General features: G+C 50.8%; 2 protein-coding genes across 11 annotated transcripts in view; one reads left to right on the forward strand and one right to left on the reverse strand.

Annotated features, from left to right (window-relative positions):
* TMED4 (transmembrane p24 trafficking protein 4) overlaps positions 1-23,676 on the forward strand; it is a 211,472-nt gene that overhangs the window by 147,311 nt on the left and 40,485 nt on the right. The window lies entirely within an intron of this gene.
* OGDH (oxoglutarate dehydrogenase) overlaps positions 1-23,676 on the reverse strand; it is a 78,244-nt gene that overhangs the window by 41,232 nt on the left and 13,336 nt on the right. For 5 of the 10 annotated variants that reach the window (XM_012524741.4, XM_004457478.4, XM_071215054.1 and 2 more), the window contains exons 2-4: positions 22,549-22,797; positions 4,216-4,404; positions 2,249-2,339 (exon numbers count right to left, since the gene is read on the reverse strand). In XM_012524741.4, coding sequence (XP_012380195.1) covers positions 2,249-2,339; positions 4,216-4,404; positions 22,549-22,770 — 502 coding nt within the window. In that variant the 5' untranslated portion in view covers positions 22,771-22,797. Of the gene's footprint in view, positions 1-2,023; positions 2,127-2,248; positions 2,340-4,215; positions 4,405-22,548; positions 22,798-23,676 lie in introns of all 10 variants that reach the window. The other 5 variants (XM_058296670.1, XM_004457479.5, XM_058296671.2 and 2 more) reach the window with 3 other exon arrangements.

The raw sequence follows: 23,676 nt of genomic DNA on the forward strand, positions 1-23,676 counted from the left end.
TGTTCCCCGCGCCTGTGTGGGTTTACTGAGTCCAGAGTAGGAAAAGTACAGTTCTTAAAGTTCCCTGGGTAGTTCTACTGCGCAGTCAGGGTTGAGAACCACTGAAAAAGGTCCATTTCAGGATGTTGAGAAATTGGCCACTGCAGATGCCACTGAGGAAGGGGAGCTGGGAAAATGCAGTTCCAGGTGGCAGACAGCAGTAGGGCCACCTACAGCGCCCCTTCCTGGTTCGGTGATTCACCACGTGTAGAGAAGGACGTTCCACGACGCCCTGCCCATACCACCACTCAGGACGGCCCGGGACTGCTCACGAGAGCCGACACAGTCTCTCCCACATGGCACCGTGTCCTCTGGGAAGGAGCCAGCAGCAAGGCAGGCCGCCCCTGCCGGTCCTACCTGGCCACAGGCCTCAACAGCTGTACTCCAGCTGCCCTCAGCACCTGGTGTCCCCCCCCTTTCCGTCAGCACCTGGGGGGACCCCGCTTTTCCCTCAGCACCTGGGGGGCCCCTACCTTTTCCTTAGCACCTGGGGGGCCTGGTTCTTCACCGCAGGAGTCAACACACTGACGCCTGGGAGGGCTGTGGGCCACAGGCAGGCACAGGGTGACAGCTCAGGCTGACAGGTAGTGAGAGGCGCGTGGGGCAAGCTGCTCCCACCTAGCATCCTAATCATGGTATGGGGCTGACATGTCCAAGCTGGCTGGTGAGCAGTAGAAAAGAGGCTCCAAGTTCTCCATTTCCTCTCTGAGCCACAAAGTATTCGTCAGTAAATAAAGTAACAGGATTCTATCCCTACAAACATTAAAGTAATCTATATAGGCCCTATTAAATAATATCCAAATGGTTTTCATTAAATTTTCTTTCTAAAACTCTTAAAGGACAGGTGCAAAATGTAAAGGAAACCCTCCATTATCTACGGATGTTTTGGAAAACAAAACGAAGAACAGTTACAAAGCGCTGACATCAATGCCAGAGGCAGTGCCCTCTGACACCTAAGGTCACCTCAAGGGTTTCTGACCTATGTCATGATTGCATCATGCCCTGTAAGGACCTTAGGGTGTTCCAGAGACTTCTATGCCTTCCCCTCCCCCAAAGGGTTGACAGAGCACCCCACTCCCAAAGAGCAGTCGTTAGGCAGGAAATGAATCAGTTGATTAGCATGCATAATGGTTCTCGTGAACACCTCAGCCATTGCAAAATTAGTCACCGTCCTTTCTTTAGTGTAGGTTAGCAGCACGGCGACTGACAGCAGATCAACCTTTAGAAGCCACTGCAGGTGAGAGCTCAGCCACAATGACCCTAGCCTTAACCAAGCCCTGCAGGGTGATCAGCATCAGAGGGAGGGAGTGGAGGTGGGAAGAATGCAATGAGAGTATTTTCTAGAACTGTGACAAAAATCTGTGCCCTACACATGCACCTCCCAAAGGCCTCGAGCCTCCCGGCGGGAACGCCTTCCAAAGTTTCCTCCGTGTGATCACTGGATTGAAGAATCAGAAGACCCAACCACATGACTTCCTCAGGAGCTCACTCTGTAAGGGCCACAAAGTGCCACCGGGCAAAAGCAGGCCTCGTGGTGCTTCGGGTTGGGAAGACGTGTGGACATGGCTTCTGAGCAGGGCCCACGCTCGGCAAGGCCCTCACAGGCCCAGTACGCCATGGCCTATGCTCGGGTCGAGTGCAGTGCTACACTACACATGTGGAAGCCAAAGCCAAAAAAGAGTGCCTCTTGGAAGTATCTTCTGTTCCAACTGACCCAGGCGGGCAATCTTTCCTGTCCCAAATTTTTGTACTTTTCAAATTTGAGACTTCGACAATTGAGCTGATGTGATCTGGCTGAAAGACTGGTTAAAAATAATCTGCCCCCGAATATGCTAAGGATGCTGCGTTACCTAGCAATTTCAAGTGATCAGAGCAAAGGAAACTTGAGAGTCTTTCCCTCCCATTTGTGAACACCTGGCTACCACAAGCTGTGAAAGAGAGAAGAGTTCAAGCGACACAGCACTGACTGCTCTCAGGCCCTCACCAAGTTTGTCTGTGGATGAGATAATATCAGCTGGCACGGAGGAGTCCAGATCAGCATCCAGAATTCCCAGGGGGTCCAGCTGTGCTACATGGTGCCCTCGTATCTACAAGATGGGGCCAACAGTGGACGGGGAAGGATGCACACAGGAGGACAGGAAAAAAAAGAGGGAAGGGGTAAAAAAAAGTAAAATCACATTAAAATTAGCGTTTTCAGATGAATTCTCACCCACGTTTGAAGAAACAGTTACCGGAGCATCATCAAAATTTACACAACTAATGCCGAGAGGATCAAGTTTTGCAATGTGGTGACCCCTGACCTGGAAGCAACAATACAAATCAGTCATTAAAAAGATTCAGTGAGATATGGAAAGGGCTAAATGAGCTCTATTTCATACAAACCTTTCTTAGACTGACCATAGGCACCAATGAATTCAGGCAAAATTTTAAAAATAATCTCAAGAGCTGATCTTAAAAGGACTATTGTGTTAGTCTGTGGCCCTCAGGTAATCTAGGAGCCATAAATCATTGCACAAAATATACCAAATTGTCACACAACATAATTAGACAGATAAAAGAAGGGATGAGAGTCTGTTATTCATCAACTTTCTGAGCACTGCTCCTGGTTACATAATAGAAACATAATAAATGCCATTGAATTACTTGAAAGTTGAACCTTATCCTAAATAAACCTTTTCTATAAAATATTACAATAGCACTTATAAAAAGAGAGAGGGGATGGTTGTGCACAAAAAGGGACAGACTTCAGGTCACGATAAACTTCAGAGTTCTAAAAGGGCTCATGGGGCTGAGCTTCATGACAGAGTTTCCCTGGATAACTGCTCTGGAATTCTCACTCCAGTGTAAAACCTGCCTCCAGTGAAGACACAGAAGGAAGCTGAAGGCTTCGGATTTCGCCCGTGACCACCTGCATAGGAAGTTTTATAAAGATGTCTGCCTTGAGCATCAGGGCGGCATGGCAGCTGCAGGCTCTTTTCCTGTTTATGCGGGCTAGGTACAGCAGTCAGAACAAAAACAACTGCCACAGCAGGGACTTACACCATCTGATTTTAACCCTTTGAAAAACAAAGTGAGAAAGCAAACCGCTTAAATGGCCCTGGACAGTTCATCCATAATTCCTTGCTAGCACTTTGAGAAGGTGAGCAGCAAGTTCAAGTTGTCATGGAGGCTGAGGGCAGGGAAAGGTCAAAAAACATCCATTGTACCTCTCACCTACAGAAGTTTCCGCTGTGCATGGCCTTTCAGCACACAAGGCCATGCTATTCACACAGCCCTGGGCATCTCCTCACCCAGGAGAAGCATCAGGGACAAGGTAGGCACCTGCCCCGGGGAGAGGCCCCTATGTGCCTGACCACAGGTCCCAGGCTCCCCACCTCCAGTACTGGGACCATCTCAACCCACGGACCTGCCAGCTTTGGAAAGGCCTCCGTGGGGGCAAGACCAGAAGGCCCACCCACCAAGCACAGGACGTGCTAGGAAGGAGAGCATAGCAGCCTAATGCCATTTGCTGCAGCTCTGAAGGAAGAGGCAGCGGGAAGGCTAGAAGCCCAGAGGAGCTTCCAGGGCGAGACTGGATGGCTCTGCTCATCCTCTCCTCCTCAGAGCCCCTCAGGGAGGTGTTCACGGTCAAGTCTGAGTCCTGGGCAGTCTCTATGTCACCGGTGCCCGGAAAGGACTGGGAGGAAAAGCCCACTGTTCTCTGCCCCTCTTCCACTCCATGCAGGCTCAGCTGGTGCTCTCACCCACCTCTCCATTTCCAAGGGTTTTTGCTTATTTCCCCCAAATCTGCAGCTTTGCTCTTTCCTAGGCTGGTCAGCTGCAAGCAGTGCAGATGGGGCAGTGCCTAAGCCAGCAGCCCCCACCCCCTGGCCCCGGAAGCTCAGCCAGCATGTCACCACTGACTCTGGGGATAGCACGGTGGGTCATGAGCTTCTTTCCTTAACATGGCAAACCTGAGTTTCTCCACCTGCACCCACCTCTTCCTTGCCAAATCCCAAGAATAAGGAGCTATTTCCGTGGCAGGCGTTGAAAGTGGCAGAGGTTTGCCCAAATAGGGCAAGAATGTCCACATTCCTGTCCTCCTGCCGTGGTCCATGTGGGGCCTCCAGAGGCCCCACAGGAGGTCCATCGGCGCATCCCGGGGGGCCATGTGGACTGGCCAGCGGCTGGTCTTACCTGATAAGCCCTGATGAGGGACTGCACTGCCAGGTGGTCCTCCACGAGCTTGTCAATGTTGGGCTGCGCGCCCACCAGGGGCTGTGCGCGGGACATGGCAGGCAGGGCTCCGCGGCTCGTGGGGGGGCTTTGGTAGGCGGTGCCCGGGGGGGCTCCAGCATTGGTATTGCGAAAAAATATGTCCCATGACTAAAAAGACAGACAAGATACACAGCGTTACTTCGCTGCTCACCAGAGCCCACATCCTCGCTCTCAAGTGCACCAGGCGAGAGATAGCTGCTCCCAAGCGAGGCACCGCCAGGTCGGCTTCCTCTGGCCCTGACAAGGTGACCACCCGTCTGCGCCCTCTGCTCCCCTCCTCTCGTTATTCCCTTGAGCGCTCTCACACCCCAACACATAAGGCCGGCGGCTCCTGGCTCCCCAGGTGCCAGTGGCCAGCTGTGCGCTCCTGCTGCCTTGCTCCCAACACCCTCGGCCTTAGGTAACCGTGGCGCGTGTGGGAGAGGTGCCCCAAGGGTCTGTGGAGTTTCCCCTCAGCAACCTCTGCGGAAGCCAGCTCCGGACCTCAGAGAGGCCACTAAGAGCCAAGAGCTCAGGGAGTGGGCCAGACGGCCAACAAATCCAAGCTCTGCACTTACTAGCTCTGGGGTGGTTACTTAAACTTTAGGTGCCTCAGTTTTCTCATCTAGAAAATGGGGACAAAAATATCTATTCTTCATAGTCAGTCTGTTGTAAACAGAGAAACGAAGATGAGGGCATTTAGCAAAGGGTCTAGTAGGTAATATACACTCAGGAAAGCCAGACAATGACCTTCTTGGGTGGTCTGGGTTTCCTCTGTGCTAGTGTGAACTAAACCTGTATACTTATTTTCCTGCTGTCTTATTTCATGTTTGCATGATCTGATTTACAATGTGCACTGATACTATAAACTGTAATAGCTTATTCATTTCATACAAAGACGTGCATTTTTAAAATTTCTTCTTTATTTTAAAGGTCAGATATACTTCAACTTCGTAAAGTTCCATTGGAAGAAAAAAAACCTTTTTTTTTTTAAGTTTAGAAAAAACATGAGAACAGTCTTTCTTCTCTGCCATGTCTTCTAGTTTCTAAGATTCTTCCATCGATAGACTCTGATCCCACATAAATTAGCAAAAAGTTCCTTGACGAGAAACTGAAATCTGAGAATGGCAAGGAGCCTACATACCATTTCACATTTTAACAAAGTATTACAATCATTGCTCAACACAATTTAGGTAGAATTAGGTTTATTCGTGATTTTCTTCTAGGAGAAATAATAAAGGCGAGAAAATGGGAGAGATCTAATACATTCACGACTGCCTCTGCCTAAACCAGCAGGACAGAGAAGAGGAAGGAAGAGGCAGTGCCTCCAGGAGTGGGCAGCTTGCACGGTCACTGCCAGGAGTCTTGGCAAAGAAGAGGTGAAGCGCGAAAAGGCTGGGACTGTGCCACTGGCGGCCAGAGCGAAGCAGTGGGTGGGACGGCGTCTGCAGTGAGAAGCTGCCAATGAAATTAAAATCCCTGTGTCCAGCCCCCTCCCATGACCCACCACCCCTCACCCCCACCCCCGCCACTCGCCCTCAGGCCCCTCGCCCATGCCCCAGAGCTCCTCAGGCTCTCGGCCTGGGGCCTCAGGCTGCCCCCAGCGTGGGCTCTGACCAATCGTGGGAAGGGCGCCCCAACTCCGCGGTCCTTGCCCCTGGCCCACCACATGGCTCCCCGCAGACCCCGCTGCTACTCCGGGGCTCTGGGAAGCCAGCCTCACGCTGGCCTCTCCTCCCTTGTTCCCTCACCCCTGCTCCCTGTATCTGTCAAACACACAGAAGCTTTTGATCCAGGCTCCACTTTCTGGGGAACTCACATGAAGACAATCACCATACCTAGAAATCAGAAAGAAATACATTTTTTTCTAGAAAAAGAGACTGCAAGACTGGTCAATTCATTTCAGAATAAAGATTCAACTCCATTTTCTGGGCCACTAAATGAACCCTGACACTCTGGATCATCTTGAAAATCTGGAGTGGGCCCTTTCTGGACGACCGTGCCCCCCTGCCCTGGTAGGCATGGCAAGCGCGACAGGGACCACGAGGTGGCGCTCTAAGGCCCCCGGGAGGCCCCACTAGCCAGCCACGTGTCGACTGGAGATACCTGAGCAGGTGCGAGCCTGGGCGCCTGCCCCAGGTAAGGCAGTCTAGTCTCTCGTTACAAACTGATTTTGAGGAGAGCTCTGCGAATGTTTAAATTGTTCTACAGTAAGAATATATTCCTTTGGCACTCAGGAAGAAGAAAATACTTCAAGGGAATGCTTGCACAATATTATGAATGTATTAAAAACCACTGAATTGCACACTCTATAAAAGAAAAGTTTGTTATATGAATTATATCTCAATAACAACTTTAAACTATTTTTTAAAAAGCTATTCAAGTGTTTTACTGGTTGTACCTTTATGGTTAATTTTCAGTGTATTATCTATCTGCTGAAAGTAGGAGATATTTTAGGCTTTCTTTTAGCACCTCTCAAAAAATCCACTGTGAAAGTATTTTACACAAATGTAATTCTCATAACTGGGGACATTAAGAAAGCAGTCTGCAAATTTTCCTTTTCAAAAGGTACTACCATTAGGGAAGCAGATGTGGCTCAAGAGACTGGGTTCCTGTCTACCATATAAGAGGTCCAGGGTTCGAGCTGGCCCTTGCGGAGTGCTGGTCTGAGTGGAGGACTGGCCCATGCAGGAGTGTTGACCTGCATGGAGAGCTGGCGCAGCAAGATGATGCAACAAAAAGAGACAGGGAGGAGAGAAACTAGGAGACGCAGCAGACCAGGGAGCTGAGGCGGTGCAGGAGACTGAACACCTCTCCCCGACCCTGGAAGGTCCCAGGATCGGTTCCCAGTGCTACCTAAAGAGAAGACAAACAGATACAGAAGCACACACAGCAAATGGACACAGAGAACAGACAAGGAAGTATGTGTGTGGGAGGGGAGGATAAAGAAATAAATCTTTTAAAGAAAGGTACCGCCATAATTTTTTGCTACTGAAATCCAGGATCTGGAACCTGCCTAGCCAGTTCTTTATTGAGAACTCACCATCAAGCTGGCTCCTGCCAAAACTCACCACTGAGTCTTGCTCTAATGTGGGCAACAGGCAAGCTTTTCCACTAGAGAAAAGAACTGATTCTCGTGCGAGGAAGCGGTAGTCGCCCACATGAACTGCCAGGGTAAGGCAGAGGCTCCCTCTCTGGCACATGACGCTATTTCCCACCAGCTGGCTACTGACCACCAAGCAGGGAGCTCGCTTTAGGAAGTGCCCGCGTACGGGTCCACAAGTGGACACTCTCCAACACTTTTGTTGTTCACAGAATTCTCCTGGCAGCGCCAAGGCAGTGGCCACCTCCTTCTGGGCACTCGCAGCCTCGGGAAGCCCTGGGGAGGCCCTGCCTGAGGTCAGCCCAGCTCCACCCCAGACAGCAACTGGACGCGGTACAGCACTGTGGACGTAATTAATGTCACTGAGCTACGCACCTGAAGGTGTTGGCGGGAAATTTTATGTTGTATGTGCTACCACTGTAAGAATGAAAGAGCAAAACAAAGAACACAGATCTTACAACACAGAGTGAACCCTACAAACACTATGGGGCTTCAGTTCATGTATCTTACTAATATTGTTTCATCACCTGTAACGGGTGCACCACAAGAATGCTAATGTTATAACAGGGAAACCTGGGGGGGGGTGGCGTAGGTATATGAGAACTCTGTACTTTCTGCCTAATTTTTCTGTAGACCTATGCCTACTCTAAAATATAAAGTCTATTTGGAAAAAAAAAAAAAAAAAGAACCAACTAACCAACTGTTTTGGTTACCCACCTCGGCACCACTGCTTCCCTGGCCCGTAGGGGCTGGTCCTGCGGCACGAGAGCTGTGGGAGCAGCACAAGCCAAGCGTTCTTCAAGCCAACGGCTGAGAACCTTTTTTTCTACTTTACCTAATTATTAAGGGTCTGGAAACACAGTGGCAAAGTCACTACCCAACAGCAAGGCCCTAAAGCCAGGGTCTTCTCCAACCTCTACCAATTGGGTCCCTTATCTTGATGGGCAAGTGCTGTGCCCAGCAGGATCAGTGAAAATTCGAAGTTTACCTCTTCTCTGAACACCACTAACAGGAATAAATAATCACGACAGGGGTGGCAGCAGCCTTACCAGGACTAGCTGGCTGGCTGCGCGCTGCTGTGTGCTGAGAGGCTGTCTACGGGCTGGCGCACTGGACGCCCTGGGGAGTCTCAATCCCTGCTGGCACCAAGGTGAAGGGCACAGAGCAGCCCTGACACAAGGACCCTGGCCTAGCCCTGTAAAGCCAGCCCAGAAAGGGGCAAGCTAAGCTTCTGGGTGGATAAAAGGCAAAAAGTGCAGCCCACAGGCCTGGGGTGAGGGTCAAGGGCAGCCCTAAGGCCAAAGGTATAAGACCAAAGGTCTGGAGACAAAAGGCTGCAGACCATCCAGCCAGACCACGGAGGAGGGGCAGGGAGGCAGCGATCCTGCCGATCGGGCCTCCACTCTCTGACCTTCTTTTGTGCTCGGCTAAAACTCCAGGTGATTTTCAATTGGCTGAGGGCAACTGAACTGACGAAAACTCTGCTGGTGCTGGAGGCGGTCAGAAAAAACTGGTTCATACCGGTATGGCTGCGCTGCTGGAAATCGCTGTGAAAGCCTATGCTAGGAATGCGGCCTCCACTGCCCCTTCCTCCAAACAGAACCCCAAACACACCGGGGCCCTGGGGACACTGAGGGACATGGAGGCCAGCCCGCTCCTTCCCATTTCGTGGAGGCCCGCAATCTGCCCGCAGGCGTGGGCTTGGGGAGGGAGGTCCACAACTGGGACCCCGGGAGGGGGGCATTCAGCAAGGCTTCACCAGACCATGCTCAAAAGGGAATGGGGGGAGGGAAACGTTCCCTATGGAAGGTGCTTACGCAGCTGCACACGTCTGCGGAACTCCGCAAAGCACACACTTACACTGGGTGACTGTTTTAAGGTAGGGAAGTTAGACCTCAAAAAAAGTCGCTTTAAAAAAGGGCTTTCAAGCTGAAGGTCAAATACGCTCCCACCCGTGCGCTGCTCCCTGGCCCCCACCGCCTGGAGGGCCACTTCTCCCCCAGTCCGGCCCTTTCCTAGGGAAAGGCCTGCCCCTCCCCGCCACTGCTCTGGCCCCTCAGCACAGGTAGGGTGACTCAATGTCCTCAACTTCAACCTCGGGCTTCGGCGGGAGGTCCGTGGGGCACCCCGAGGAGCTGGTCCCTCACCTTCCCCTAGCTCCTCTGGCTGCCCACCCACCCTTACAAGGAGCAGCAGCCCCCACCTCCCTCCAGCCTCCTCTGGGTTCTGGGACCCCCTGCTCTCACCTCCTCACCTGGACCTTCCATGCTCAAGGTCCCACAGCCTCTCCCTTTCTAGCCACAAACGACCCGTCCGTCCTCGCCCTGCGTCTTCCCTGCTGCCCTCCCTGGTTAGCCTCCCACCAGGTTCCCAGCCCATGTCACGGAAGCAGCCAGGGATGCGGTCGCCCTTGGACGCTCTGACGCCAAAGCTCACAGGCACAGTCCAGCATGCTCTGGGTCTGCAGCTCTTCTGCCCCTGGCCGGGCTCCACCTCACCATCCTTCTCAGGGCCCTTGCTGGCCGCCATTTTCAGACCCCTGGGCAGGAAGCTTGGGTTCCAACCAGGGTCCCCACACCCTCTCCCTGGTGGGCTCACCAGCGCCTCTGTTTACCCACCAGCTCCCCAAAACTTCCCTCCTGTCCAAGCCTCTCTGAGCCCCAGACTCATCCTCCTGGCCTATTTGCATCTCTTCCTGAATGTTCCATATACTTTCCCAGTGCATTGAAAACAGAACCCTTCTTTTTCCTCTCTCCAAGACCACCACACCCGTATCTACCCAAATCAGAAATGAGAGTCAACTCCCCCGTCCTCTGCTCCCACCCCAACGCCAGTTCATCAAGGCCTGACAACATAGTCCCCAGATGACCCCCAATCTCCTCTCCCTCTCCTACGCTCTCCTGTGGTGTCCTGACTGACGTCTTCACCTCTGCCAGCAAGTCTCCACGGGCAGGTGTGTTTTAGGGCGGGCATGCGGCTATTGGCAACCTACCTGGCTCGCATCGCCCTTCTTTGACTTCTTCCTGCCTCTCTGGCCGTCTCTCCATGCCCTGGCACCCTGGCCTTTCAGTTCCTCGAGGACACCTTCCCTCCCTTAGGCCTTGCCACCTGCTGCTCTGTCTGCTGGGAAGACTCTTCCCCCTTCCTTCGCACGCCTGGCTCACCTTATCCTGAACATTCCGCTTTGTCCGCTAGAATCTTGGCCTCAAGTTTGTCTCCCTCGTACAACCTATTTTCATTTGAGAGTTAATTTTTATGCTTCCTTGCTGTTGGTTCTCTCACCAACTTCCCAGAAACAATTTCCCTGCCCCTAGAGCCCAGCTGTCTATAGCTGGCAAGGCTAATCTGAAGGCATCATTTCCCTTGGCCAGCCACCAGACAGCTAGGAGAGTGCTGGAGGAAGCTCCTTCCCAAATAAAGAGGAATCGTCAAGAAAGGAGAGCCCTTGGCCTCTTCCACCGACTTCCTGTCTGGAATGCAGATGTGATAGCTGGAAGTGCAACAGCCATCTTTCAGAGAGGTGATCAGCAGGAAGATCGACTACGGAGGGGGCCCTGGGACCCCTGAGGGCATCGCCACGAGCCTGTGCTGGTGCCAGCAGCTCCAGGTATCTGGTGGTGTGAGAAAGATCAACCCTACTTGCTTCAGCTGCCTTAGCTGAGTTTTTAGACTCCTGGAGTCATGCTCATCCCTTGCTCTTTGCCTGGAGTCCCTGCGAGTTTAATGAAGGCAGGGACTGGGACTGAGCCTATGGCAGACAGTTGAATGTGCTGAAACCAGGCGGATACCACCACCAAGAGAAACTACGCCTTTACCGTGAAGCTTCTGCCATTTAAAAAGACTTAAAGGAAGGCTCCCCACCTATAATGTCCAGAAATATTTCAAGTGACAAAGAGAAAGCCTTGAATGGCTAATGGGGGAAAGGTGGTTTACTAGCACTGTAATTTCAGAGCATATCAACATCAAAAAGACTGAAGACAAAGTTCCACGACCTAAGGATGGCTTTTTACCTGTCGCTTATTTTTTTTAGGAGGTACCAGGGATTGAACCCAGGCCCTCATACATGGGAAGCAGGCACTTAACCACTGAGCTAAACCCACTCCCCACTTGTGGCTTCCTTGAATGGGGAAGCGTGGCACCTGGGCTTCAGGGCTTGGTCCAGGTACCTCCGGGTCAGATGAAGCCAAGAGGGAACTCCCAGCTCCACCTCAGTTGTCACCACTTGGGAAAGCTATTTATCATCCCTGTGCAAAAGCATAATAAATCAGCGCTGATCTCTAGGGCTGGGTGGAACCTTTGTACCCAATCAGGCACAAAATGAATCCTCCCTCAGTTGTTTTTAAGATTTCAACTATTCCAGTCATGCAGCCCCCATAGTCTCTTTCTGAAGAGTAAAAAGACAACCAACTCCCAGCCCTAATCCCTAATTTCATATGCCTCTCTGACCTCTGAATGTGCACCTGTTGCACAACTCATGAAGCAAGGAAAATGTCTCCTTGCTTTGCTTTGAAAATACATATGGTTAGATACAGACACAATTTTTCTGACCTCCAGAGGAAAAGGCCAAAGGTAAAGGTGAGAAAAGTTTAAAATATTAAAGTAGGTGGGCAAGGCTAGAAATTACCTGCAAGTGCAGGAAGCTGCTGGGAGAGGGGAGCCTGAAGAAGTGCCAAGATCTCAGGGCCAGAGGACGGGGTGAGGGACAGCACTTGCTCCCAGAAAGTCAACTTCCTACCCTGGCAAGAGAATCCAGAGAGTTTGAGTGAAGTTCTCATCACACATAAACACATTTTAAAGGTGTGTAAGAGACATGCAGAATGTAAAATGTGAAGAATGAACACCATGTTTTTTCAGATACAAGGGGTTGAACCCAGGACCTCGTACGTGCAAAGCAGGCACTCAACCACTGAGCTACACCTGCTCCATGATACCATTATTTTTAAAAAATCCAATTCTGCCTCAGTTCGGCAAGTATATTCGAAAGGCTAGGTAGGCACAGTGCACTGGGAGGTTTGATAAGATGAGCCCCTCACTCTCAAGAAGGAAAAGACAAGCAAACCAGCATGCTTCTGACAACAGCAGGTAGATAAACTTGCAGGCTGGATATGGGAACGGTAAGGCCCAACTGAGGAGCAGGGTGGGGGGATGGGTGTGCCCGGAGACCAGGGATGCTCAGGGTAGGTGCCCCGTCCTCAGGGTTGAAGGGCAAGCTGGCTATCAGGACCAGAGAGGACAGAGAAAGCCAACAAGTCAGGTCACCCATCATGAGCCTGTCCACAAAGCTCGGAGGTGTAGGACAAGATTACCGTGCAGGAAGCCCCGATGGGCTAAGAGATGAGACTGGAAAGGGGACTTGGGGCAGATTATGCAAAGTCTGTGGGGATGCTACCTTGAGGAAGAACAGGTTAGGCAGAGGCAAAGGTGAGCCTCCCCAAGTAAGCAAGAACCTGAGCCAGGGCAGCAGCTAACCTCTGGGTCACACAGCTCCCAGGAAAGGGGAAGGTAAACAGAAGTCTGGCTGGGAGGTTGCTGGCCTGTCAGAGGGAGGTCATGTGCCTTTTACCAACTTCCCACGAGCGGTTTACGGTCACCACTTGCTGCTGAAATGATTTAAACAGAAGCATACTAGACTTCAAATGCAACAGTCTGGCTGAAAGGAAACCAGAATCCTACCTTTTGTTCTAGATAATTACAAGCACTGAACCATAATACATGGAGCCCTGTTTTCTAAGTCAAATGCCATTGCTGTTTCCTACACTTCACCACAAAACTTCCCAAACTTCAAAGGGAACCTTGGTTTGCTTTCCTTGTGGCAGCTTTCACCCCATGAGTATAAGCTCTTTAAAGGCCAGAACCCCTTTCAATCTCCCCCTACAACATCCCAAGGAATCTAGCACAGTGTTTTGCACAGAGTAGGTGCTCAACACACACTTGTCTGGTTAATCTGGGACAGAATTCTGACATCCTTCCGGGGCTCGTGGTTCTCAGAACAGTTTTGTGGAAGGTGTGGGAAAACTTGAGTGTTCTAGGAACCAAGGGTCTGGCGAAGACTTGCATCAGACACTGCAGGCTCCGCCTTACGTCAGAAATGTGCTGACCAGGAAGCAGATGAGGCTCAAGTGATTGGGCTCCCATTAACCATACAAACCAAGGTTTGGTTCCAGGGGTATTCTGGTGGAGGGAAAGCTGGCCCACGTGGAGAGCTTGCCTGTGCAGGAGTGCTGGCCTGCACGGAGAGCTGGCCCATGCAGAGTGCTGGCCTGCGTAGGAGTGCTGGTCCAAGCAGGAGAGCTGACCCACGCAGGAGTGCTGGCCCACACAGAGTGCTGGCCTGCGCGGAAAGCTGGTGCAGTAAGATGATGCAACAAAAAGAGACACAGAGAAGAGACAGTGAGAGATGTAGCAGACCAGGGAGCTAAGGTGACACAGGAGAATGAGCACCTCTCTCCCACTCCAGAAGGTCCAAGGATCGGTTCCTGGTGTGCCTAAGAGAAGATAAGCAGACACAGAAGAACACATAGCAAATGGACACAGAGAGCAGACAACTGGGCGGTGGAGGATAAAGAAAGAAATAAATCTTAAAAAAAAAAAAAAAGGTGCTGACTGCTAATCAGGGAACACTTTGTTTCTCTGCACATCAGCACTTCAGTGAGGCAGACTTTGCCTTGTTTATTAAGTCAGCAGATTCAGATAAGGTCTCAAGGGCCAAGTTCCTCTGATTGTGAAGTTCACAACAGAGGAGGCTCCACAAAGGAGCGCCTGCTCTTCTGAGAAAGTGACACAAACCAACCTCCCAGACGAATTGTGAACACATCACATGTCACAACAGTCAGCCCCTCCATGTCAGGTATCCAAGAGACCCATCACCATTCAGATAAGCTACCTGGAAACATGCTCCAGTTTCCAGGTACCTTATCTAAATTGCCCTCTATGTGAGTCATTCTCACCACCCACGCCCATTCGCCCCCATTAACCCCATCCCAAAGGCCCAGTCCTGTTTCCAACAAGTTAGGGAAGGCTGATTAGGAAAGTCACCCCAACTCTGCACGTGTTTTCTTGTCTATAAAAGCAGTGAGAATAGGCTATTTAATGAGACTACTGTTTACATAGCTTTTTAGTTTCAAAATCACCTGCATTTATACTCCTATTTGTTCAAGACTATGTGATGGAGAGAAGGCAACTGATTTTACAAATTACAAAGAGGGCCATCAAAACTCCACCGATATGTGGCCTGCCTAACCAGGGCTATGAGTACGTATTCTAGCTCCAACTCGATTACTCCTGCGTTGTTCTGGATCAGTCACGCTAACCATTCCTCTCATGCCACTCCTAAGCCTTCCCTCCCCACCTCCACCACACCCCACCCATAACATTCACCTTGATCCAAATATGACGTCACCCCAGTTATCCCCATAGTATTTCTGCAGTGTCTTACAGAGGGCTCTTAAATAAGACAACAATCCCAGGCGCCATGGAAGTGGACATGACCTGGCCTCCTCATTTAACGAGCCAAACTGCAGGCTCAAGGGCACAGCTTGTGACCGCATGACGCTGGGCCAGGACTCAGAGCTGTAGCACCAAGCATAAGCACCTCTGTTAACAGCCTTTGCCAAATAAACCCAAATCACTAAGTGGGCACGCAGAAGCCAAATCCACTTCTGCTCGTCCTAGTGACCCAACTGCTGCCACACCTCATTTCTAGAAACACATCATGGTCTCGAGCTTCTCATCCACAGCACCAAAAGAATTCTCCAATGCTGATAAATAACATGAACCTCTGCCGCATGGTCTCCATTAACTTGAATTCTCAAATGTTAAATGAAATACAAGGCAACAGGCCTCCGAGGGCTTTGACCCGTGGCCACCTGAAGCCACAGCCTGGCTGGTTGGCTTTACTCCGCCAGACCAAAGGGCAAAGATGGCCCTACCCCACACGAAGCCCGTCGTCCTGCTCCCTCCATGCCACTGCTCCCTGGGAAGGCATGTTGTCCTGGGCCACCAAGGATGCTCTGGGCCTGAAAAGCCCATTGGCAGATTTTATATTCCCTCCCAGAGCTCTGGCAAGCTGGAGAGAGCCTCCACCAGAGCTGACTGCACACCTGCCCTCCAGTGTTTCGCTGGATACATTTTCTTTCGGGAAAACACAAGCAGGCTGGCCTGGATGTCTCTGCTACTCCCCTTCCAGGGCCGTCCATAAACCTATTTCTACCTCAGGGTCACCTACCCTTCCCTGAAAATATCCTAGGAATGAGACCCCAAACTCCCCCGGGGTGGCTGCTGAGATCACTCCCGGACCAAAAACCCTTTAAGAGAACACGTTGCGTGTGGGTGCGGCCCAGGGCGTCCCCTTCCACAGGAACGTGAGCTGCAGATGTTTTTATCATTACTAGAGAAGTTGTGGTTTTACGGACAATCAGGCAGCAGCAGGAGATTTCTGCTTTCAGGTTACGCCTGAATCTCAACAGAGAGCCCTAGGATGCTCAGGGCTACACTTGGGCCTCCCCATCGAAGGCAGGGCACCCGGCAGCACCAAGCCCTTGACCAGGGCGGGCCCAGCCCAGTCCCCACATCCCAGAACACCTGTGAGTCAGCAACTCAGGGCAGCACAGAGGTACGGTCCGAATCAGCGCTAAGGGAACTGTTTACTTGTGCAGCCAATCAAAACTTGGGGTGTTATTTAGATAGTCCTCTTCACAGGTAAAGAAACCAGGCGTGATTACACTCGGTTACATGCAGCTGTCATTTTGAGGATGTATGGTACAGGTGAGCGACTCTTTGTAAACAACCATTACTATCTCCTCTTCCCTGTATCCGTGCAGGACTACAGTCCTGATAAACACTGCCTGACAACTGCTGTCAGCAGAACCGCGTCCATGAGGACTGCGCTCTATCAGACGATGACAGAAAGGGCTTGTGGGAGGCCGCTCAAGGCCACCGGCTTCCCCAGCCCCGGGATGAGAGTGCCTCTGCCGAGGCGCTTTCTGCCCCTCCCATCCAGGCATGCAGCCCGTTCCCACCCAGCTGGCACGCAGCCGATAGCAAGGGCCAGGCCCTGCCCTTCCTCTTGGAGCTGCCTGGGCATAGTGTGAGGTGGCTCCAGGGTCCTGGACAGTGAGGAGACAGGAGCATCCAGCACCCACGGGCACCCAGCCGGCAGGGGAAAGCATGCCCGCCCAGAGCAAGCAGCATGTTGTCAGGGCTCTGAGCTGCCTAGTTTGGGCTGGTTCGACAAAGTCTCGCTGAAACAAGCTTTTACACTGAGACACCCAGGGACCTCTCAACCTCCCTGAGGAGACTTGAGAAGCCACCATGCAGGCTCTCTGCTCTGCCCTCGACACACGAGCTCCCCTTGGCACCTGGTCCCCAGACTCCCCGCTTCCGCCTGCTGAGAGGGTCCATGCTCCATGGCCCCTGACCTGCTTGGCTGTGTGCTCACGCAGCCTCCAGCTCTGGGTCTTTCCTTGCTGCCTCTGCACGCTGCCTGTGGCTGCGGCCCCAAGCCTCCCACCCACCACCCTGGAAGGGCTCGCCATCCTCACAGAGCCCTTCTCAGGGCTTTCTGCTTTTACCTGTGCTTTGCCCGGGCATGGAATGCCCCTGCCAACGTCAGGCTGTTTCCCTACCTCGGAGCTTGGTGCACCTGACCTCCCTCGGGAAGCTGTTCAGGGTCCTCTCTATTTTAGCTGTCATCCAATTGATCTAATCATCCGGGGCACAGGAACACCGGATTTATTACGGTGCCCCCTACCCAGTCCACTTCCTGGCACACAGCAGCCACTCAATGCAGTCCTTGATTTAAACAGTGAAACGATGCCACGAGCTGCCAACGGCTACACTAGTCCAAGTGAAGCCATCCAATCGGGCTCCGTACGTCTTTCTAAGGTGGCCATTTTATCTTGCTAACTGAACTACCACTATAAACCCCTTAAGAGTAAAATACTGGGCTCTAGGTAGGGAAGTCACGCTCATCATGTTTAACTGATTTAACAAATAGAGGTCACCCCCACTGAGATTCCTCCTTACCGAAGAAGTACATACATCATCAAGGGCAACTTCCAAACACTGTTTAACAGGCTAGATGGCTGAAATCACACTGAAGTCTACCCGGGGCTTTAAAGATGTGTAAGTACACTTTTCGTTTTCCCCACGTCTCCTACATAAGACTGAAGTACTTAAACACAGGACACCAAGCACCAGACTGTCATTACTAACATGACTCGTGAACTCTTTCCAGAGATAAGAAAGAACCAGCACACGAGAGCGCGCCAGATTTCTGAGAACAGCTGTTCTTTGGAAGCGTAGCATATTCAGAACTCCCTGAACTCTCTCCTGGGCGAGGCCTCCTGATCAGGAACTCATCTCCTGATGAGGCCTGGGGACCACACCCACAGCTGGCATGGAGGGAGATTGAGGGTGATGCAGAGAGCCAAGGTCAAGAACCTGGAGCAGTGCCCCAGCCCGGGAGGCGCCATCAAGGCCGGGTCAGAACTGGAGGCACAGCCACAGCAAGGTCAGCATCCAAGCTGCAGGGCGGGGAGTAAGACACGCACCCTGTCCTGGTGACACAGGGCACCTGCTTCTTTCCTCCACCTGGCTGGCTCCCTACGGTAAATCACAGGACTGTGTTTCCTGAGCAGGCAAGAAAGCAGCAAGAGGGCCTTGGCGAGGACAGCAGGGGGCAGGCCTCCAGCTCACCCATCTGTCTGATCTTCAGAAGTGTGAGCTGACATCCTCTTCTATCTACAGCCTGAATGCTGAAACAGTGCTCCGAGCTCCGCAGGAACCATGTCTGGACAAAAGGTTTTTTATTATACTTTGCAAGCTGACAAGTACAGGCTTGAAATGAGAAGAGAAGGCTATCGATTGAGCACAAGCAGGAAGTGGTTAGGAAGAGGACAGCGGGTTCAGTAAGAAGGCCTAGAACAAAGTGGGACAGCTCAGGCGTGCAGAGGAAGGCTGTGGAGCTCCAAACGGGCAATGAGCCCGAAGGAAAAGCCAGCAGAGGAGTGCAGTGGCAGCGGGGATGGCCTGTAGAGCCGCAAGAAAGAAAGCCAGGGGCTCCTGCCCGTCCGCCCCTCTGGCGCGTGACCTGGTAAACCTGGCTCCCAGCAGGGCCAGGGAGGAGCTAGGCACCAGGGCCACACGTGAGTGTGGGCGCAGGTCCCTTATTAAATAATGAGACCCATGGCCAGGTCAGGCAAGTGGCTTAATAGTTCTCAATCATCTGTGTGTCTTAAACACTAACGATAATTTAGCATTGATGCCAAGTGTTTTTAAAATAAGAGGTACACATTTAGCTTACCCCAATATGTCTGAGAGCCTAGTGAGGGAAGGCTTTAAAGCAGGGGTTCTTAACAAGGGGCCCGTGAGCTTGAAGTTCAAAAAACATGGTTCTCGTGGGGACGTGCTGGTGCGGGTGTGATCTATTTATTAAATAACACACAGTACAGTGTGGACTTAGTAAGGGTCCATGGTGTTCACCTGACTGGCCAAGGGGTCTGTGGAACAAAACAGGTTAAGAGCCCTGCCTTAAGGATCCCTGGGCTGGCCTCTACAGGAAGGTCTCTACAGGAAGGTGGAGTGGTCAGCAGTGCTTGACCAGGGTATAAAAGAACGGCATACAGGGACCAGACTGGGAAGCACAGAGGGAGAACACACAGCCTAGGAGAGGTCAATGAGACAGCCTAGAGGTTAATGCAGGGGTAAGGTCCCAGCCACGACACTCAAACAGGCACGCGGGGCAAGGATGCAGCGTTCCAGAGGTTACCTCTGGGAAGTGGGACTGGTCTAAAGAAAGAACTTGCCACTCTGCATCGTTTGCATACTTTACCACAGACAAAAAAAATCTTTGCAATACAACACTTTTTAAAATAAAAGTTGTCTTTAAAAAGAGGAACATAACAATCATCTAAAAGCCATAAAACCAGACATAAAAAGGGAGCTTTAAGACACTGCAGAAAGTTGAACAGTCTGAGAATTCGATTATACCCTGAAACTACAGTTAACTGTGAGGTGTGGTAAGAACGGGGTAGTTAAAAAATGCTCTGGGAAGCGGATTTGGCTCAATGGATAGAGCATCCGCCTACCATACGGGAGGTGCAAGGTGCAAACCCCAGGGCCTCCTGACCCGTGTGGTAAAGCTAGCCCACACACAGTGCTGATGTGCACAAGGACTGCTGTGCCATACAGGGGTGTCCCCCGCGTAGGGGAGCCCCACACGCAAGGAGTGCACCCCGGAAGGAGAGCCACCCCATGCAAAAAAAGTGCAGCCTGCCCAGGAGTGGGGCCGCACACATGGAGAGATGATGCAGCAAGATACTGCTGACAAGAATACAAGTGGACACGGAATATAAGAATACACAGCAAATGGACACAGAAAGCAGACAACTGGGGGGGGGGGGGTGGCGGCGAAGGGGAGAGAAAAAAAAAATAATAAATCTGTTTAAAAAATGCTCTATCATCAGTCACAGAGGTGTTTTTAGCATAAATTGCAGAAGTCTGGGATTAGCTTTTAAATATTCCATTGGACCCCTCACTAACACAAACCACCAAAGTGAGCTGGAATTTCTAAAAGATTGGCAAAATGTAGCTCCCTGCTGCAGCAGGGTGGTCGATCTCCTCATGGTAGTTCATTTTATGCTGTTCTCTCTACTGCCAAGTGTATCTGAAAGCACAAAATAAAATCTGAAAAATGGTCCTAGACATACAGACTACCAAGGAGGCCACATCCCAGCAGCACCCGAGAAGCCCTCTGCCAAATGGAGGGGAGGGCCTGCAGAGCAGGGTCAGTATGGACGCTGGCCTCGTGGGAAAGGGTTCAGCATCCCTTCTCTGACAGGGAAATGAGAAACCAGGAAGATCAGGCATCTAAATCCCACGGCATTTCTAATTTTAATCTCTCTGGCTAAACTACCTTTTCTAAAACAAGAGGGCACGTGAAGCACTCTCAGTAAAATGAACTACTTTTGAGGTAGCCTTTGGTAGGTCACAGGTACTGGAAGAAATCAGATGAAAGTTATGGATCCTCTCCTGGAAAAACATACATATATCATGTTTTTGGCCACACTCAATGCAAAGAGGTGGTCGCTTCACTGTCTGGAGCAGGCAAGGAGGGTTGGAGCCCCCCAGGCAACAATCGCCCAAGCCAGATTGAGAGCTTGCCTATGGGTGCAGGGCGCGACCAGGGTCCTTGTGGGACTTGCCTGCTAGCTATGGCGTCCCTGTCCCTGTCCCTTCCCTCAAGGCCCTTTACAAGAGGATGCACATGACTCTGGCACGATACCCACTTGAGAATCAGGCAGAAAGCTGGATGCATCAATCTGCATGGATTTCCTTCTCATACAGGGACCCTCCCTCAGCCTCAGGGCAAGAATCGACTCCACCTGGCTGATGTGCGGGCAGCCTGTCACCCTGTGCCCCTTCAGGGCAGGGCCAGGCACTGAGGCTGTCCACCCCAGGTTCAGACTCCCTCCCACTGCCTTGTGGTCATCAAGGGGTTTCATCATTACCCCATGTGGTAAAAACACACCATAAGAAGAAAAAATACCATTTACACATCCGTGAGTCGAAGAAAACATGTAGCTATTATGCCCCCATTAAAAAAAAAGAAAGGAAAAACCCTGTCCAAGGCTCCCAGCAGGAGCAGCTCTGGCATGTCAGAAGTACAGCACTCGGCTGATGGTCTCTGCTCCCACTGCAGACCAGCCTCCTGGTTGAAGCAGTCGGAAGCCCCAACACAAGCACAGTTTCTTCTTGCTTACAAGGTGTTGCTACCTCTATATCCCAATTTAACTTAAATGATGCTGCTGGTTCCAAAAAGGTTACAGTTGAGAAGAGGACAAAGGGCTATACCTGGGTACAGGACAAATAGCCTTCTGACTCTCAAGTCAAAGTTTCATTCTAAGATGAGCTTGTAGAGTAAACTATCCTCAGAGATCTCTAACACTCAATGTTGCAAACATAGGGCTGTTCTTCTCACAGGATCCTACTTCCTGGGCAGACAATGTACTTACAGACTGGGGAACTAAACCCCAGACTTCAGGGCTCAAGGTCGTACGTTGCACCTAGAGCAGCATGACTCTGGGTCACCATGGAAACAGGGAAGGACTTTGCTAGAGCCCCTCCATTGCTGAGCAGTGGCATTCAGCCCAAGGGGGGCTACCAGCCATCGGTCAGATAAACAGAGCCATTCTGAAATGTTACCAAAACTTCAAGAGAAAGCATCCTCCTGGGGGCCTAGGGAAAGCAAACTGCCATTTGATGATAAGGCTCAGAGATTCAAGAGTAAGGAAAAGGCCAAATTAATAGCAATGGCAGCCAGCATCTGTTGAGCACTTTCCCTGAGCTACACTGAGTAATTTATAAATATTCTGCTTTAACTCTCCCAACAATCTGAGGAATGAGGAACAAGGAGGTTGGGTAACTCTGGAATCCAACCTCTTTCCATCACTACATTGTACACTATGCTGCCTTCCATCAGGCTAGCAGCTTTACCTGAAGATCAACAGGTGGATTCAAAGCCTAGAAATATCCATCAGCAAAACATGTTAGGGGAAAAAATAAATGTACCAGGCACGGTTTGTATCAAGCAAACATGCAGTCCTCATAGGGTTATACAGAGCCATGAGAAAGAAACCTTGAGGAATAACTTTCAAATACAGGAGAAAAACCTGAACATAATTATCTAAAACATCATTTATACAGAACTACTGAGAAGATTCTAAGGCATTTAAGATATAAAGGGGTCTTCTTAGGACTGCTGGGACAGGTGAGCCTCATGAATAGCCATTCTTTTCCATGAGCTTTCTTTTCTTCAGGGTCTTTATCCTCAAGCAGCCCTTAAATGGGATCCTGAAAATGGTGTAAGAACATCTTCCGATCCTTGTAAGGATAAAAGCATCTGTCCATTCCAGGCACCAAAGGCCTTGAGCTCGCTGGAGAAGCGCCTCTGGAGAGCGCTGATTCTGGGCCGGCTCCTGGACAGGCCCGTCCCGGGTGGGATGCAGTCAAGCCGGGATGCAATAGAGCCGGGATGCAATCGAGCTGAGCGGTGCTGGGCCTCTGGGTGCTTCCTGGGTGGGCTCCTCCGTACAAACACACTTACCTGGAGCTGCCGCCAGCGTCCACCCACACACCAGACAGGATGAGGGACGGAGCCCGGCGAGCCTTACCTTATGCACACTTTTGGGGTTTTCCAACCAAGCATAGTACATTTCCTCCACATAGTTCGAACTAGTCCCACTCAAGAAGGGCTCAGCAGCAACAGGCGCGGTATAGTACCGAGTTTGTTGACAAGTCCTAGCTACTGCTGGTCTGTTTTGTGAAAATGTCTTAACAGTCTGCAAAACCGTCAACGGTCTCAACTTAGTGGCACAAGTCCTTAAATGAAACATTTTTGTCCTGAAGCCTCTCACGACTGCCTGTACAAAAAAAAAGGAAAGGAAAAAAGAAAATTTTAGAAGATAAAGCCACTGCACTGGGGAAAAAATCTTGCCAGCTTCCATCATTTATTTAGAAGAAAGATTTTTGTCCATAAATGCACTGCAGCAGTGTGCTGTCTGCTTTCGCTCCCAAGCGCGTGTAGAGATAGCGCCCAAAGCAGTGGCTTTGTCAAGCCGAAGCTCAGCACACATGATGTACATGCACTGTGCTGCCCACAGGGGCACAAAGATACTCTGCAGAGTGTTATTTTGGGTTGGGGGCCAAATGAAATACTTTTGAAGCAAATCCCAGAATGTCACACAGACATTCAAACTATACCTTGAGGGAGAAGACAGAGGCTACCATATAAGGATAAACACACGATGTTACTTTAACACATTTTGTAAGACAAGTATTAAAGAGGCAACAAGGGTTAATTAAGGGTTAAGGATTAGATTTAATTGCAAAATATGAAAGACACTTTCTAATCTAGGCTAAAACCACTGAGCACCTGCTGTAACGCAGGGTAAATTATGGAGAATAAAGAGAAATTTAAAAACTATTTTCGTTGTCCTCAAATAACTTATCTTTAAGCAGAGAAGGGAAACATAAACATTAAAAAGATTACAGAGAAAATACCAGTGCTTGGTAGTGAGACAGCGGGGTGCTGCTGCTAACAAATACCAAAAACGTTAGAACAGAGGAATCGTGAGATGCTTGACAGAAAAGGTCTAGGCTGCTTTGAAGACACTGTTGGTAAAAATATGCAGCCTAAAGTTACTTCTGATAAGGCCTTAGCCAGAAATGGTAAATGTGTCATTTGCAAACTGGAAGGGAGGCAATCCTTGCTTTAAAGGGACAAGCTTGGACATTTAGCT

The sequence above is a fragment of the Dasypus novemcinctus genome, chromosome 5 (assembly GCF_030445035.2).
Source record: "Dasypus novemcinctus isolate mDasNov1 chromosome 5, mDasNov1.1.hap2, whole genome shotgun sequence".
NCBI lineage: Eukaryota > Metazoa > Chordata > Mammalia > Cingulata > Dasypodidae > Dasypus > Dasypus novemcinctus.